Source organism: Camellia sinensis, chromosome 1 (assembly GCF_055761805.1).
Source record: "Camellia sinensis isolate YWXY chromosome 1, ASM5576180v1, whole genome shotgun sequence".
NCBI lineage: Eukaryota > Viridiplantae > Streptophyta > Magnoliopsida > Ericales > Theaceae > Camellia > Camellia sinensis.
Window position 1 is genome coordinate 166,156,481 of NC_138961.1, and position 18,937 is coordinate 166,175,417.

Here is an 18,937-nt window from a genome sequence, read left to right on the forward strand (position 1 = left end):
ATGGGTCTTACTAGACTTCAAGAGCTGTCACTTTTTGGCCAAACCCTGTCGGGTGTAGCGGCCATCTAGTATGCAAAACTGGAAGACTTTATGAAACAAAGTTAGGAGGAAATGGCTGAAGCCTTCATCGTGCAGTACTCTTACAATACCTAGATCGAGGTCATAACCCATTATCTTGAAGTGACTCGTCAGGAGCCAAAGGAGGGCTTCTCGGACTTTGTCACAAGATGGAGGGCCAAGGCCTTAATGATGACTATCAGGCCATCTGAAAAGGTTCAAATCCGAATGGTGGTTCACAACCTGCAAGGGAGATTATTACAGATGATGATAGTCTTACTTTTGTTTGCATTTGCTGAGCTCCATGAGATAGGGGTTCAAATCGAAGATGCGATGAAATAGGGGCTAATAGCCGATGAGAAAGAATAGCCCAAGAGGCCCTTTATACATAGTTCCAATGCAACCACGACTAGTAGCACCTCTGCACGGCCTTCAGATGTGAGTATGGTCACCACCACACCCAAAAAAGCCAACCCTTTTGCCAATACATCCAATACAACTCCACAAACCTCAACCAGCCAAGCCCGATCTTAGAGGGTCTTTACCTTGCTCTATATGCCTTTATCTAAAGCCCTAGGGGTCTTGATCAAAAAGAGGCATCTTAAGCCACTAGAGCCTCGGCCTCTACCCGATCCTCTCCCCCAGAAACACAACCCAACCAAATACTGTGCTTTTCACCAGCAGCATGGTCATGACACGGATCAATGTTATAGGCTGCGTCATGAGATTCAAGATCTCATCGACAATGAGGTGATAGCACCTCCTTAGAAACCCAATGTCACTACAAATCCTTTCCCACCACATAATCAAGTCCCTCCACCCCGGCATATAAACCTCATCCATACATTGGTCGTCCCTTATGACCCCGGTATATATATCACCCCTTCTCACCTACCTAAACTGGCGTTGTTCATCCCTGAGAGCATGGACTTGTGCATGATGAACACGTCTACACTCCAACCCGGACCAGTGGTGGTGACAGTGGTAGATAAAGGGAGGTCAACCTTGGTGGAGAATATTAGTCTGTTGCCCAAGGGCTCTGAGGGCTTATCTGAAGGGCTATACAACCTGTACAGCTATATTGTGCCAGTCAACCAAGCTACGCCAAGAGTGGTGTTGCCGACTGGGATGGAGGTTAGTGTAGTTCGAGAGGATGGCCCAAGTCAGGGATTAGATGATCTGGCCGACCTAGTGGAGGACATAGACAATTTGTAATTCTTCGATGAGCAAGATCAAGGGGACGTGCATATTGATTGGTTTGATCTGAATGGGTTGACAAACAATTCTGGGTGGCTAAGTGATGAACCCGATATAGATAAGGGAACTGAATTGAAGCTGGAAGAACAGAAAGCGGGAACCGCTACAATGGCCAGAATGGCCAATGGAAAGGGTGAACTATTGGAAAACACCAGTGTAGAATAATTGGCTCAGGAATTGGGCATTATTAGTATTGTACATACAGAGCAAGAAGCCCCACTGAAGCGGTTTAAGCAACAAATGGGTGGAGACAACTGGAAAGCTGGAAAAGCCCAACACCGTGCAGGGAAGATTTGTGATGAGACGGTAATCCGAATGGAGCCAGAAAAATGCTTGTTGGTGTAGACACCCCATTTTTTACCGTCCTCAAGCCTTAGACGTCATCGTTTGAACACTCGATGATCATCCATGCTCATGTTTGTTTTTAGTTTCTGAAGGTCTCGGCTGCGCGCCTTGCCTTGGAGCCTCTCAACTCGTATGTTTTGTGCTTGGTTGTGGACCAAGAGCTTGTGGTTTTGTTTATGAGGGAAGGGCGATGGCCTGCTGGCCATCCCTAGAACCCATCGGCCAGGCCCTGTGCCCATCGGCCATGCCCCCTTTTCATCGGCCATTAGTGGCAGCCAGTCGGCTTCACTGATGGCCGGTCGGCCATGTTTGTTGGCCGAGGCCTTTTTATTTGCTTTTGTAGATATTTTATTGCCAGTTGTGACAGCTGGTAAGCATAGAACTCATCTTCCATACACGTGTACGGAGGGATTGAACCAAGCCTGTAGCTTGTTCAACAAGCTTAAGACTTGGATTTCTATAAGAGGGGAGGTCCCTCTCCCTCTCCAGAGGTTCTGAAAAATTGGATTAGAGACAAGATATCTCTCTATATATATTTTTCCCTCTCTTTATAGTTGCACTTGTTTGTGCTTGAAAGTGGTTTTTCTTCACACTTTTGCACACAAACACCTAGTGAAACACCTTTGCTTTGGAGCTGAGGCACCTTGAAGCTGGTTTTGGTGTTTTTTGGATTGCTTTTAGTCAAAAAAAATTTGCTGGAGTTGCTGCTTTGTCCTTATTCTTCAAGGGTTAGTCTCTAGTCCCCTAAAGCTTTGTTTTTGTTTGAGTACTTAGCCACCTTTGCATGCTTCTTTTGACTTAACTTTCAACTAAAAAAAGTTTTGTATTTAAGTGCTTAAAATGGTTGTTTAAGACTTCTTTGGTGTTAGGGGTGGCTTACCCCCTTTTGTGCCTTATTTGGCCTTGTTTTGAGCCATCTCTTTTAGGCCTTTGGATCACCTTTGTTTGGCCTCTCCACCACTGAATTCCAGAGGAATTTTAGTGGTGGAAAGTGTGTTTTGGGACCCAAAATAGGTAAGGGTGGTCCCCCCTTTTGTATCTTATGTGCTTGTGTTGATGGCTCACCAAGTTAGCATGTTTTTCTACCTCTTTGAGCCTCCATTTCAGCATGTCTTAGGCCTTGTTTTGCCATGATATAGCTCTTTTTTAGCTTGGTTTGGTTACCTCATGCATGCTTTTTACACTTGTAGTGTATTCCTTGCAAATTAGCCTTGTATGCTTAAGGTTTTGACTCATCTTTCTAGCATGTGTTGGTTCCATTCCAGAATGTTTTTGGTCATTATTTAACATGCCTTAACTCTAATTTTAGTTGGTGAAGTCATCTCATGCTTGGTTTTGGTTAGTGTAGTGTAATCCTCTTTGTTGGCCTAGTATGCTCCATGCTTCATGCCTTTAATTCTAGCATATGTTGGCTATGTTCAAGCATGTTTTTGGCATTGTTTTGACCAGCCTTGGGACTATTTGGAGTCATCTTGGCCCTTTGGGGCTTGGTTGATATGGCTATGGTGCAAGTGCCGTTGCTAGCCTTGAGCTTTGAGCCTCCTAGCATGCTTCATTTGTGACATGTGCATGATTTGGCATCATTTAACATGTTATTTTAGAGCATATAACATTGCCATATTCTCATGCATATCACTCTTTAATTGTGTTTGAGAGTTGAGCATTATGCCTTGTTGATGAGCCATCACATAAGCATGTGTTCTTGGCCCTTTTGTGCTTAAGTTTTGGTGTGTTGGCCACTGTTTTGGAATGATTTAGGTCTGTCCATATTCGGTAAATTTGACTTCTTTGGCCATCATGCATTGAGATGCGTGATTGATGGCCCGAGAGTCGAGTATCGCACTCCCTTGAGTTTGAGAAATGATAAGGAGGGTCGTTGTGCACACATACCTTGCAAATACACTGCCATGCCTCTGTTTGTGCTCTGTTGTAGCAAAAAAGGAGAAATTGCAGGAAGCAGTGGCCGACCGGCCATCAAAGCTGCCGATCGGCCACCAAGTCTACCGATCGGCTATCAAAATTGGTCGATAGCCATGAACTCTGGACGATGGCCAATCCTCTTGGCCGACCACTCCTTAGCATGTTCCTAAGGTGGATCAGAAGAATCTTGGAAGTTGGCACAATTTTCAGAAGTCCAAAAGAGTGCAAACAAAGGCGTCACGAGGCACAATAGTGGATTTTCGAGCGAAGCCGACCAAGCATGCATATCCTCCGTTCTTCCCGAGGCCATTTGTTTAAATTGCTTCGCTAAACTAGTTCATTAGCTTAGTTAATTTGTAATTAATTAATTAAGTGTTTAATTGATTAATTCGGCTTGTACTTAATTACCTTAGATTAGCTAGTTGTTCAAATTCAATTTGTGTTGTGTAATAATTAGTCTAACTGGATTATCAGATTAGTTAAGTAGCTTAACTTAGATTAGCTTAGCTTTTATTCGAACCCTCCGTCGAGAGGGCAAATTTTGTAATAAGTGTGCATGCGTGTGTGAATGTCTTCCAACCCCACGTCTTTCTCCTTTTTATTTACCAGCTTACGATGGTTAGTTTTAGGGCATATTTTAATTAGCATCCTTATGCTTGAATGCGTGCATCATTCATTTGTCTTGCATGCACTGGGCTCGGTGCATCATTCAAACTGCATTATATTTCAATACTTACTTGAATACGTGTTTAACAGCATGTTATTAAGGGTTGCATTCACATGACATCTTAGAATAGCCGAGCCTATCTTAGTTGCATTTCGCATGCGTTGCATTAGGCATTCTTAACATAGTTAGGATCACGCATTAATTACTAACTACCTTTTGTTTTGGCTCGGAGTACACTGTGAGTGTTTATGCTTTAGCATCCTTGCATGAGTGTGAGTGACTGCCATGACAGCATGCTTGCCATGAGGCTATTTGCTTAACTGCAATAACTGCATGAATGCTTGTGGATGAAGGCCTCATTGCTTGAATTGGAATAATTCATCGAATGTGCGTTTTAAGCCTACTTTGCGGAGTGGCAAAATCATGATTTTCTAAGCCCACTTGAGGGTGGCAAAATCCGCACTTTAGCCTACTTGCGAGTAGCACTTTCAAACCATTTTCACAAACAAACATGAGATGTTTTGTTCCAAATCGAGTGATTTAGTCTATACTTGTTTGTTGTGTGCATCACATAGTAATCTAGTTAATAAACCGGAATAAGAACAGATGTGTTTTCAAAAACAGCATATCATGATTAGTAGAGGCCGATCCTTTGATCGGGCGAGCGGGGGTGTTCATTTCAGGACCTTCCCCTCTCGTACCCAAGTTCCTGAGCCGAGGCAACTTCGGTCATGACGAACACGTGGCCTTTGGGACGAGTCAAAGTTTCTTAAATTTCCCTAATTAAAATATTTAGGTGGCGACTCTGAAATCTGGCAAAGCAGTCCATGTGTGGCGCTTTTGATTAAAATTGATTTTCCAAAATGATTTGCTGGATTTGGACTCTTTGGTGATTTATCAATCTTACATTGCACTTTGTGAGATTAGATTCAGAACCGTGATAGGAGTCCGAACTGTAGTAGTTAGAACCATGATTCGCGCCTTTTGCGTGCAGAGCGGAGTTCGGGGCGATCTACAGTTGGCTGCCGAAAGAATCTAGTGGGATGACGACGACCTACACCTAGCTCATACTGATGAAGATTGGGGCGAAGACCTTCCTAACAACTCTTGGTATGTGGAAGAGGTCAACCATATAACAAGAAGTGGCCTATATTTCAAACCACCGCATCTGGACCAACCTGAAGCCTCCGAAAAGGACAAAGAGGTAGAGAAACAGAAAGAAAAACTGTTGGAAGAAAAAGCTGTGTTGAAACACTTGAAGAAGATTCAAGCTGATGTATCTATCTGGGGTCTGCTTATGGCTTTACGAGTGCACAAACAGGCTGTACTGTCGGCGATGGATAAAGCTAAGTTGTCCATCGACACCACCCCAGAACAACTGGTGGGATTAGTCTTCCCGGGAGGCGTTGTGCCAACCCTAACCTTCTTGGACAAGGAACTGCCGCCGGAAGGCTCTGTACACAACAAGCCTCTATACATATCAGTAGAGTGTCGAGAAAAGTGGATACCAGTGGTATTGGTCGACACCGGGTCAGCAATCAACGTTTGTCCTTGTCGCACGACTTATGCTATTGGCCTGAAACTGGTAGATTTCATGCCTACAGCCCAGGTGATCTGAGCATATGACAATACCAGCAGAGTGGTTATAGGGACAATACAGATCGGAGTTCAGGTCGGCCCAACTCAGCAGGATATTGAGTTCCATGTCTTGGATGTTCCGGCCTCTTTCAGCTTACTACTTGGCGACCTTGGCTCCACCAAGTAAAAATTGTCTCTTCCACTCTTCACCAAATGTTGAAGTACCCCTATGGGAAATGAGTGGCCATAGTCTTCGGGAATTCATCTATACATCCTCTGCCAGAGGTCACCACACCTATGCTGGAGATTGTGCATAGCGAAGAGGACGTTTTCCTTTCAGAGTTTACCTTAGCTGAGGCCCAAGTAATGCAGAATATCTTGGCTATTTATAAGGGCTTGTATGTTAGCGCCCAATCTGTATACTTCATAATCAAACTTCAACACATGCCAGGAATGGGTTAGGGAAGAAGCGGCCAGAAAGACATCATTGCATTGGTCGATGTGCCACATAACCCGCATGCCTTTGGTCTTGATTATACGCCCACCAAAGTGGATTGGGTTAGGAAAAGGAAAGAGATGGCATGAAGAGCAAGAGCTAAGCAAACCAGCAAGCACTATGAACTTGTGCACAGACCAATCTGGGGAACCCTGAATGGTTATTTTTCCCAGAAGGGAGAAGACTTCGCATTCTGTGGTTTCCCCGAACCCTGGTTCAACTCTGAGAAGCAGTAGGTTCCTGGCTCTGAGATTTTCTTTGACTTGCAACTACAAGACAGTGATACAAAGGAAATGGCAGAACCGACTGTTAAAGCTACGAAAAGCACAAAAGGTGATTCCAACAGCAACGAGTTTGAAGTAGGGGCAGCACTGGCATGTCTTCTTTCGGATCCTCCGATCGACTCAGAGAGCTTAGGGGATAACTTGATCGTTTCCATGATCGAGGACCAACAGGGAGTGAACCCTTTGTAGACACCCCATTTTTGACCGACCTTAAGACTCAGACGTCACCAGTTGAGCGCTCAGTGATATTGCATATCGTGCTCGTTCAGAAGTTTCAGAGTCACAGCTGCGAGCCTTGCCTCCGGACTTCCGGACTCTTTCGTGCCTTGCCTCGGTTTGCGAACTAGGCTTTGTTTTCTCTATTTTCCCTTCTCAAAGGGAGAGAGAGGTCTCATAGATCATCTCTCAGGGGCCGTAGGCTATGTTTAGTGGTCGTAGGCCATTTTTCCCATTTGGAGCCCGGTTTTCAATTTTTAAGAGCCGACGGCCGTGTGCCTCGGTTTGGGACCGCCTAACCACCTCCATTTGCTCCGGTTTTTGGCACACACCTTGTTTCCTCCCTTTTGAGGAACACTGTGGCCCGAGAGACCAACTTCGTCGTCGAACGCCACCTCCGGTGCTTAACAGCCTATTTTTTGGGGCCCCGGGCTGCGTGTTTCGGTCCCCGAACCTTCGCTTTGCATCCGCTTTGGTTCATTTTTGGTGGAGACCTTATTTTCATTGTTAGGAAGCTTGTAGGAGGGTGGGAGGCCAGAAATTGTTCTGAAAAGCCACCTTTATTTCTTCATCGCTCTCCGTCGCCCGTTTTCCTCACTAAAAAGCTAATGTTGACCACCCTGGGGCCACTTTCTTTAGCCCTAAACCCATATTTGTGTTGTACACACCTGGGAGGCCACCAATATGTATAGGCCGGCCAGTAATTGTCCTTGACCCTTTTGAACCCCTCTAAAAAGTTGGCTTTTCTCTCTCCTGGTTCACATTTTATGGGTTTTGACCACATATTTGTGTTGTGCACACATGGGAGGCCACCTTTTTGGGGTGGTCGGCCAGCAATTTTGATTGACCCTTTTGACCCCTAGCCGGCCGGCCAGGGGGGTGGCCAGCCGGCCACCTGAACCTTTTGATCCTGGCCAGCCAGAATCCTCTCTCCAAGTGCCTTCCAGCTGTACCCTCTATTTTTCCCCAGATTTTGTATCCGGGGGGCTGCCTTTTGGGGGGGAAATTTGAATTTGATTTTCCCCCCCATTCCTCCACTCTCCTCCTCTATATAACCAGCACCCCTCCTTCATGTTTGGGGGTTACCAAAATTGTTTTGAGCCTTGCATACAACTCTCCCTCTCCCTCTTTTCCAAACCCTTCAAACCCTAAGGTTCTTGCCTCCTTACACTACCACTCATAGCACCACACCTCCACCCTCCATTCTAGCCCTTTGAAACTGATTTCCAGAGGCTAGGAGCACCATTTCTTGGACCAAAAGTTGTTGAAGACTTAGGCTACATGGGTAAGTCTCTTTTCCCTCTCTTTTAGCTCTATTTTGCATGCTTTCTTAGCCTTTGTTGCTTGCATTTTTGGGCTCCAACCCAAACTAGAAATAGTAATATTTTGAGCTCTTCTCCACGTTTGATCAAGGGTCTTTCTCTATTTGAGGTCTCCTCCTCCCCCTTTGTGTTTAAACTCTCTTTTAGGCATATTTTTGCATGATATTTTAGGCTTATTTGTGAGCTGTTTTGGACTTGGTCATAAACTGTGAAATGTCTTGTTCTGAGTCCCTTTTCAACTTTGTTGAAGGGCTCTCCTCTGTTTGAGGTCAGCTGCTACCACTTGCCTCTTTATCTCTCTTTTAGGCCTTTTTCTTGCATGCTGATTTAGCCTCACTTTTGTTAATTTTCGAGACTTGATGTAAACTGTAAAGTGCTTCATTTTGAGCCTCTCTTCAACTTTGTTGAAGTTTTCTTCACTGTTTGGGGCCAGCTTCTGTCCCTTGTCTCTATTCTCTCTTTTAGGGCCATTTTTGCATGATAGATTAGCCCTATTTATGTTCATTTTTCAGACTTGTTATAAACTGGAAAAAGGCTTGTTTTGACATCATATTCATGTTTTATTAAGGGCATTATTTTATTTGAGGTCACATGCTTCCTTGTATGCTTGATTGTCCCTTGTTTTGAGCCTTACACCTAAGCCCCAATTGCATGCTTTGTTTGGTCTTCTAGCCACTGAAATCCAGTGGATTTTCAGTGGCTGGAACACTATTTTTAGAGCCAAGATTAGAGTGGGGTGACCCCCTCTCTCCTTCTCTTGTTTGGTGGCCTTTTTGGCCTTCCAAAGAGACCCTACCTTGCATGCTTCGAAGTCACTTTCTAGGGTCAATTTGGTGAGTTCAAAGACTACCATATTTGATTTTCATAGTTTCTTATGCCGTGCTAAATGTCTACATTGCATGTGCTTAATAACTCCTTGCATGGCCCTCCAAAGTGACTCATTATTTTTGCATACCATGGTTGCATATCAGTGGTTATTTGGGCCTATTTTTACATGATTTATTCACTGATTTTTTCTGGTTTGGTGAGATTACTTTTGCTTCATATACTTGCCATGTAAACCATGATTTCTAGTCAAGATTGCATGCTATTTTGTCCACCATGCTAGCATCTTTTGGCCATGCTTTGAACTGGAAATGTTCATGTTTTGGGACTTCCTTAGCTCTGTCTTCATGCTTCATGATCAAATAATGCATGCTTTGTATAGCTACAAGTCAGTCCATGTGCCTAGTTTCGAGTTTCGGGTTTTATCTCATGCATCGGGTGCCATTTGTCCATGTTTCGGGGCTGTTTAGCATTATATTTCAGTGCTGGAATTTGTGAGTTTGCATTCCATCTTGCATCCCTTGCCATGCCTTGTTAGAGTTACATGTTATGCCTTAGGTTCGGTCCTCAGTTTACGTGCATGCATGCACGTATTTCGAGAGTCTCATTTTCACCTAATGGCTACTGATGTGAGTGTGGCTGAGGTCCACTCATGTTAGTGTAAGTCCATTTTGCATTGTGTATGCCATTTCATTTCATAGCATTGCGTATGCAAGGTTGTATGTTAGAGCATAGTGTATGCCTCGTTACATCGTGCATTGTGTGTGCCATTTCATAGCATTGCGTATGCTAGGTTGCATGTTAGGATTGCATTCATGCATGTCATGCATATTGCATTGTGCTTGGGATAGGAGTTAACCCAAGCACGGGAAACGAGGGACATTTCGTACACTAAGTGACGGAACGTGTCTCAATTCCCGGTCACCGACACTCCGGATTATCCATGATGGAGTCTAGGCCTTGTTGTGTCCATATGTGCATTCATTTCATATTGAGTCATGCAATTCGACTTCTCGGCCATCATGCATCGAGATGCGTGATTGGTGGCACGATGATCGAGGACTACACTCCCTGAAGAGTAGTCATGCTTACATATGTGAAAATACTTTGCCATGCCCCTTTGTTGCTCTCTATTGCAGCAAATCAGAAATCAACAACCTTCCGGAGCCTGGCACGCATCCCAAGAATAATTGCAAACAGAGGCAAACCGGGGCATCGCAAGGGATTCTCCGCACAAGGCAACCCGAGCATGCATCATTCATCATTTGGAACAGAGCTGAGGCGGTCCATGGATTTGCGTGCCAATTTACTGCTTTCCTAGATTAATTTGTTAATTAATTAGGATTCTATATTTATTCGGGACTGTATTATTTATTCATTTGGGACTGTATTATTTATTCGGAGCCTCTACGCGAGGGCAATGTTGTAATAAGTGTGCGTGTCTGTGATGTATGTCTTCCAACCCCACGCCTTTCTCCCTTTTATTTATCAACTTATGATGGTTAGATTAGGGCATGTTTCAATTAGCATACAGTATGATAGCATGTTTGCATTCATTCATCTGTCTTGCATGCACCGGGCTCGGCGCATCGTACTAACTGCATTTGTATCTCAATTCCAAGTTGAATACATGTTAGTTGTAGCATTTCACATGCCATCTTTAGAATAGCCAAGCCTATCTTAGTTGCATTTTGCATGTGTTGCATTAGGCATTTCTGTATATTTAGGATCATGCATGGATTTCTAACATAGCTTTTGTTTTGGCTTGGAGTACTCGGTAAGTGTTTATGCTTTAGCATCCTTGCATGTGTGTGAGTGACTGCCATGATAGCATGCTTGCCATGAGTGTAGACACCCCATTATTGACCGACCTTAAGACTCAGACGTCACTGATTGAGCGCTTGGTGATGTTGCATAATGTGCTCGTTCAGAAGTTTCAGAGTTGCGGCCGTGAGCCCTGCCTCCGGACTTCCGAACCCTCTTTTGTGCTTTGCCTCGGTTTGCGAACCAGGCTCGGTTTTCTTTGTTTCTTTTCCTGAGGGGAGGGAGAGGTCCCGTAGACCATCTCTCAATGTCCGTGGGCTACATTTGGTGGCCGTAGGCCATTTTTCCCATTTCGGAGTCCGGTTTCCGGTTTTTCGGGATCGTTGGCCGTGTGCCTCGGTTCGGGACCGCCTAACCATCTCCGTTTGCTCTGATTTTTGGCATACTTCCTATTTTCTCCCTTTTGAGGGACACTGGGGTCTGAGAAACCCACTTCGTGGCCGAATGCCACTTTCGGTGCTTAACAGCCCATTTTCGGGACCTCGAACTGCGTGTTTTGGCCCCCGAACATTCATTTTGCAACGATTTTCGTTCATTTTTGGCAGGTACCTCTGTTTTATCACTAGGAAGGTCACTGAAGGGTGGGAGGCCAGTAATTGTTGCAGCAACCAGTTATACATCCTCCGACGCCCGTTTTTCACACTTCCGGGCTAATGTTGAACACCTTGGGGCCATCTTCTTGAACTTTCAACCACATATTTGTAATGTACACACTTGGGAGGATCCTAAAAAGTGGTGGCCGGCCATTAATTCAATTTGACCCTTTTGAACCCCTCCTTCCGGGCTAATGTTGAACACCTTGGGGCCATTTTCTTCAAACCCAAACCACATATTTGTGATGTACACACATGGGAGGACCCTAAAAAATGGTGGCCGGCCACTAATGTTGCTTGACCCTTTTGAACCCCTCCTTCCAGGCTAATGTTGAACCCCTTGGACCCACATTCTTGAACTTTGAACCACATATTTGTGATGTACACACATGGGAGGACCCTAAAAAATGGTGGCCGGCCACTAAATCTGCTTGACCCTTTTGACCCTTAGCCGGCCGGCTAGGGGGTGTGGCCGGCCGGCCACCTGCAACCAAAGTAACTGGCCGGCCGAGATCCTTGCACTGTTCACTTTACAGCTGTAGAGCTTTATCCCCCAGAAAATATCAATATCCGGGGGATATTTTGTGGGGGAAAGTTGCCCTCCTTTTCCCCCACCTTTACACCCCCTTTTTTGCCCTTATAACCAGTTGGTGGCATCACATATAGGGGTTAGAAAATTTGTTCTTCAAGCCTCAAGATCCATATCTCCCTCCATCCTTCTCATTTTCCTAAAAAACCTTAAGTCCTACACCTTGTGTTCTTCATCACCACCAAGCTCTACCATCACCACTTCATTTCCAGCAACAAGGAGAGCTTCTCAAAGGCTAAAGGAGCTGCAAATTGGTCCAAGAAGCAAAGAAAGATTTAGTCTTCAAGTGTGAGTAACATTTCTCCTCTTTTGACCCTTTTTCTTGATCCATTTGTAAGCCCTATATGCTTTTTGTTTCAAGCTCCGGCCGTAACTGAAAGTGGCCCTCTTTTGAGCTCATTTTTACTTTTCATTAAGGGCTCAACCCTGTTTGAGCCCTCCATGATGCACTTGCTTCATTGATCCTCTTATATGTCATAATCTTGCATGCTATTTTTGGCCCATGCGCAATCTGTTTTTGAGCATGTTGTAAACTGATAATAGGCTTACTTTGAGCCCCTCTCCAACATTGAAGAAGGGATCAACACCATTTGGGACTTCCATGTTGTACTTACCTTTATACTCCCCTTTTGGTCCCATTTTTGCATGCAATGGCAGCCTACCATGCTTTTGTTTTTGGCCATTTTACAGTTCTGAAAAAGTGTCTATTTTGGTTCATTCTTCATGTTTTATTTATGTCCTTTCATGGTACGGGACCTCCATATGCCACTTCATGTTATATCTCTCTTTTATTCCCCATTCTTGCATGTTTTGTTAGCCTATCATGCTTTTGTTTTTGGCCATTTTACAGGCCTAGAGATAATCTTATTTTGGCCTATACTTCATGTTTCATTAACATTTTTTTTTTCTGTTTGGTGATTATTTTGTATACTTCATGTTATAGCACCTTTTGAGCCTCAATCTTGTGCCTTTTTTTTAGCATGTTTGTATATTGATTTGAGGTTTTCCATATACTGTAAACATTCATATTTTTGGTCCCTCTTCAATGTTGTAGAAGGAAATTTTTCAGTTTGGATTTTGCTTATATCACTTGCTTCATTACCCCTCTCTTGGCCCCTATTCTTGCATGCCATTTTTGCCCTACCTACGCTTGCTGTTTGGCCATGTTTATAACTGTGAAAGTGCCTTTTTTGGGACTGCCTAGCTTCTGTCTTTGCATTACATGTCCATATTGTGCATGTTTGGCATAGCTATAGGCCATTTCGGGTGCCTAAATTCGCATTTCGGGACAATTCCATGCATTTAGTGTCATTTCGCCTCATTTCGGGACTGTTTTCCCCCATATTTTAGTGCTGAAATTCTATTAGAATGATTGCTTTCCATTTCTATGTCATTGCATCGCATTCTGCCATTACCTCGGTTTGCGTGCCCGTGTGCACGCATTTCAAGGCACTTCATTTTCATCAATCGGCATCCTATGTGAGTGTGGCTGAGGCTCACTCATGTTGGTATAAGCCCATATCACATTCTCATGTCATCGCATCGCATTCTATCATCGCCTCAGTTTACGTGCCCGTGTGCACGCATTTCGAGGCACCTCATTTTCATCTATCGGCCTCTTATGTGAGTGTGGCTGAGGCTCTCTCATGTTGGTATAAGCCCATATCATGCTTCTATGTCATTGCATCGCATTCTGCCATTGCCTCGGTTTGCGTGCCTGTGTGCACGCATTTCGAGACACTTCATTTTCATCCACCGGCATCCTATATGAGTGTGGCTGAGGCTCATTGATGTTGGTATAAGCCCATATCATGTTTTCATGCCAGTCGCATTGCGTATACCATTGCCTCGGTTTGCGTGCCTGTGTGCACGCATTTCGAGGCACTTCATTTTTACCTATCGGCATCCTATGTGAGTGCGGCTGAGGCTCACTCATGTTGGTATAAGTCCATGTTGCATTCTATATGCCATTTTTGCCATTTTGCATTGCGTATGCCATTGCCTCGGTTTGCGTGCCCGTGTGCACGCATTTCGAGGCATCTCATTTTCACAGCATAGTGCATACTAGGTTGTATCTTAGATTGCATTCTGTCATTTTCTCGGTTTGCGCGCCTGTGTGCATGCATTTCGAGGCATCTCATTTTCACAGCATAGTGCATACTAGGTTGTATCTTAGATTGCATTCTGTCATTTTCTCGGTTTGCGTGCCCATGTGCACGCATTTCGAGGCATCTCATTTTCATAGCATAGTGCATACTAGGTTGTATCTTAGATTGCATTCTGTCATTTTCTCAGTTTGCGTGCCCGTGTGCACGCATTTCGAGGCATCTCACTTTCATAGCATGGTGTATGTTAGGATTGCATCTTAGTTGCACGAGGATCGAGGCATGCATATATTTGTGAAAATACACTGCTATGCCCCTTTCCTGCTCTCTGTTGCAGCAAAATCAGGAATCAGCAACTTTTCGGGACTTGGCACGCTTTCCTAGAATAACTGCTAAATGGAGGCTAATTGGGGCATCCCGGTGGATTTCCGCGCAAGGCAACCCGGACATACATCATCCATCAGAAGCAAGGCAGTCCCTGGCTTGCATGCCAGTTTTATTTATTTTCTTATTTAATTTGATTAAGTAGGAATTTGTATATTATTTGGACTGTAATATTCGGACTGTAATATTCTTTCATTCGGGACTGTATATTTATTCGGACCCTCTGCGCGAGGGCAATGCTGTAATAAGTGTGGGTGAGTGTGATGTATGTCTTCCAACCCCACGTCTTTCTTCCCTTTTATTTACCTGCTTATGATGGCTAGATTAGGGCATATTTCAATTAACATACAGTATGATAGCATGTTTACATTCATTCATCTGTATTGCATGCACCGGGCTCGGCGCATCATACTAACTGCATTGTACTTTCTATTCCAAATTGAATACATGTTAGTTGTAGCATTCCATATGCCATGTTTAGAATAGCCGAGCCTGCTATAGTTTGCATTCTTGCATGTGTTGCATTAAGCATTTCTGTATACTTAGGTTTCATGCATGATTTCTAATGAGTTTCTGTTTTGGCTTGGAGTACCCGGTGAGTTTTATGCTTTAGCATCCTTACATGCGTGTGAGTGACTGCCATGAATAGCATGCTTACCATGAGGCTATATGCTTATGGACTCCCGGCGAACCTAGTCGCCTCCCGGCGATAGACAGAATCTAAGCCCATCAGTGTCTCGGCCAAGGTCATGGCAATACAGCTCTTCCCTTCCCTCAAGCCTTGGGAAACTTCAATCAGGCGAATGCTAGCCCCGCCGAAGCCCGAGGAAAGCAGAAAGTGAGACAACAAACATAAGCAGAGGGCGTGTTGCCGGAAACCCTGCCAATAATGGTTGCTGCGGTCACCAGCGTCGGAAAAACGATGGATCAAGCCGAGGATGTCCAGTTCCCCACTGCAGATCAGAGATCGAGCGTCATGCGCCGTGAGCCCACACATCCGCTCTAAAGCCTGAGCATGGCCAAAACGGAGCTGGGGCAAGATCACTTCAGAGCATTCAGACTCCATCAAAACCTGAAAATCTTCGAAAGTGGGACACATCTCTTGGCCGCCAAAGCTAAAAACGTGCGTCACTGGATTCCAGAACCTTGCCACGGCATGGAGAAAAGGGAGCTGTAGCGGAGTACGGCTCAGCGTGAATAGTGCATTCAAGCCGAAACCCCGGAAGTTCAGCTTTTCCGAGCCATCTAGAGAAGAGATCCAAGATGTGAGATTTTCCGCGAGAAACGCCTCCATCTTTGTGTAAAACTAAGATGAAATGAATGTTCCCGAAGTTGAGGCTTTTATAAAGGGAAAAACACTATTCACGGGGACACGTGTCAAAAACCAGGTGGCTGCGGGAATAAGTGGCCGGCCGGCCACCTTTTCTGGCTGGCCAGCCATTCTCTTTTTCAAAAATGGCCGGCCAGCTGTCTCTCTCTACAAAATTGGCCGGCCGGCTCCCAAAGGTGGCCGACAATGCTGCAGTGTATCTCCTTGGCCCTGTTTTACTCTTCGAGGGAAAGTTTCAAGATTTTCCATGCAACGGGAGAGTCAAAGACCTTCATTTCCCTCTGTTTCGGATGCGTTCCGGTGCCCAGATCGTCAGAAGTACGCTCTGTTGTTGCTGAGTTTTGTTTATCGAGTTGTTGTTTTGCTTATCGAGTTGTTTGTCGAGCGGACGTGTTTCGTGTTTTTGAGTCATTGCGCTCTGTTTAAGATATCTTTGTTTAAGTCTTGTTTATTTGCGTTGTCAACGTTATTGCATTTTGTTTATCGAGTTGTAAACTTGCTAAAGGTTCTGTTATATCTTAGTAAGTTGAGTTGCTTAGTTTGTTGCGTCGGTTCACTACCTGACTTGGTGATTACACAATGCGCATTCCCATTCAAATTCATTCTTTTCTTGTGCGAAATAAAATGATGCGATACGATGCTAAAGTTTGAAATACAAACACCTTTTCAAAAGCTATTTCATTCCATCATGCTTTACAACGAACAAAGGTACAAGTTTTACAAAAAATAAAACTGCCTAACAATGTGCAAAGTGCTACAAACTACTAGCAAAAAGGAAAATAAAGCAGGAAATAACAGCATCAATGTCCTCGGGAGCGGGAACGAGAAGCACTCCTCATCCTCTTCTGCGGGACAACCTCTGCACCATCATCATCATCTGAGTCAGAGCTGTCATCCTCAGGATCCCCCTCAGCCTCGCCTCTGTTCCCCGAACCAAGACCGGGGCCCTCCTCAGCAGATGTCTCTGACTGACGATCGGTAGCCTCCTCCTCCTCCTCCTCAGCATCCTCCTCCTCCTCATCAGGCTCCACCTCTACAATGTGAGCCCTGCGTCTGCGGACAGGCCCTCCTCGAGCTCCTCGAAAAGGCCTAGATGGCCCGGCTCCTCGGGAAGGCCCAGATGGCCCCGCCCCCTGAAAAGGCCTGGCTGACCCTACTCCCTTAAAAGGTCCAGATGGCCCAGCTCCCCAAGGAGGCCCAGGTGGCCTGGCCTGCGGCTGACCGGACCATGAAGGCATCTGAAAACAAAGAGTTCAATTCAAATACATCAGTCCAAATATATACATCAGATGCAGATACAAGCAAAAGCTACGTGAAGTAGGTGCATGTAAATACAGTGTCCAAGTGGGGTGTGTGTCAGATGTGCTCTACACAAGTAGTCTATCGAGGCAGTAGAAATCAGCATGTCATCAGAAGTATGATAAATGCCAGAAAACTGAAGGATACCTGGATGCCCGCGACAGACAACTGTGCCTCCCTACGCAGGACCATGCCCTCGAGTGTGGCCACCAGTCCAACCACCTCCTCCATGTACCCTTGCAGTGGCTGCAAATATGAGCTCATAATCATCAGTGAACAAAAGAATGTCTAAACATCTGAATGATGAATGAAAAACAGTGGAGCATACCAGCGGTGAGTCAGGATCAATGGCGTATCGATCACTGGGCATCGGAGGCTCTAGCGGGATCGGGGTCGGAGAGATAGCCCCATACTGCCACGCCATCAACTCAGTCGGCATATCTGGCCATCCAGGATGAGGATAAGTCGACGGAATCGGAGGAACCGGTCTACCCCCACCTCTAGATGTACCAGCCCTACTAGTAGAAGGGGCGTCTGCAGCCCGAGCTCGGGCCTGGCCCGAGGATGACATACCGGCAGGCCTCGTCATCGGGGTGCGAGCTCCCGTCAATGGAGGCATCAAATATATGTGACGGTAAGTGGCGTAGTCCCCCTCCTCAAGATATAATAAAGCATCGCTACCCAGCATAGCGCCGACTACCTCCGAGTAAGAGAGCCTGTCAGCAGTCCGCAAACTGACTGGGGGTACTGCGGGAGGATCCTGAGAAAGATACCCCCATACCTGGCGCAGAAAGCGTTCCCCCAGGAACCATGCCCTGCCAACCGGCCGTTCGAGCAAGACCCTATACTGGGAGATGTCCGACCCTCCGGTATACTGAAGTCGGAGACCATCACCCAGGGGCGCCCAAGGCTGCCATGAGATCTGCGGATGATAAATGCATAAACCAATCAGAAATCGGGAATATACAGAGCAAATCAAAGATGAAAATAAAAGGAACTGAAAGTTCTGAAGTACCTCCGAATGCCGCACAGTGTCAAAGTACTGTCGCAGGTAAATGAGGGTCTCTCGGGGTCTCGGCCGGTGCGGGCCCTCGAACACTAGTGAGTATGGGGTCATGGGAACCCCTGCCACCTCCAACTCTGGAGCTAATGCTGGGAAGTATACATAGACCCATAGCTGAGAAAAATAGTGCAGAATGTAAGTACGAAATGCTGAGAGCAAAATACAGACTGTAAAAGTGCGCTGTGAGTGCAATATACAAGTAATGAAAAGCAGAAATGTAAATCAAGGGGACAGAAAAGTACCTCCCAGGCTCTCCAGTAGCCGCCAAGTAAATCTCCCCGGCCGCGGGAGGTCGCGCTCATATAAAAGTAAAGGGTAGCCAGGCCGGCGCCACCCCAGTCATATCGATGGACCTGTGATAGGTCAACCAGAGCGCTCAGCAGGTATAGCCCGACTGTGTTCCCTCTATCGGCGAACAGAGTAGTCCCGAAGAGGAACATAAGGAAACCACGGGCGTACTGCTCCGTCTCCTCAGGAGTCTCGGGCACCATCTCCGCCCGCCGGAAGTGGGAAGAGAACCAAGTGTATCAGACTCTCCCAGAAACCCTGTCAACGGGCGGGCGAGCCCCCAATAGATACATCCAAGCGGCCTCCCACTCGCCCATATCCTCATCATAGGGGATGGGCCAACCTCCTATGTCCAAGCCAGTCAACACAGTGAAATCTAGAGGCGTCATGGTCATGTCCCCGGTAGCAGAGAAATGAAAGGAGTTGGTGGTGTCCCACCATCTCTCTACCAAGGCTGCTATCAGAGTCCTCCTGGCAGAGCAATGGGACAACCCA

The 18,937-nt window shown here is 45.7% G+C and overlaps 1 protein-coding gene across 1 annotated transcript; it reads right to left on the reverse strand.

Annotated features, from left to right (window-relative positions):
* Positions 1–6,172: 6,172 nt before the first annotated feature.
* On the reverse strand, positions 6,173–18,736 carry LOC145820610 (uncharacterized). The gene is made up of 4 exons (XM_082916857.1): positions 18,397–18,736; positions 18,107–18,268; positions 17,333–18,013; positions 6,173–6,589 (listed from the first exon to the last, which is right to left on the reverse strand). The coding sequence occupies exons 1-4, from the start codon at positions 18,643–18,645 to the stop codon at positions 6,173–6,175; spliced, it is 1,509 nt and encodes a 502-aa protein (XP_082772983.1). The 5' UTR covers positions 18,646–18,736.
* Positions 18,737–18,937: the final 201 nt, after the last annotated feature.

Coding starts and splice junctions, on each gene's coding strand:
- LOC145820610 (XM_082916857.1), bottom strand. CDS start 18,645: ATGGTGCCCGAGACTCCTGAGGAGACGGAGCAGTACGCCCGTGGTTTC. Junction 18,269..18,396: donor GCTACTGGAGAGCCTGGGAG/GTACTTTTCTGT, acceptor TATTTTTCTCAG/CTATGGGTCTATGTATACTT. Junction 18,014..18,106: donor ACACTGTGCGGCATTCGGAG/GTACTTCAGAAC, acceptor TATCATCCGCAG/ATCTCATGGCAGCCTTGGGC.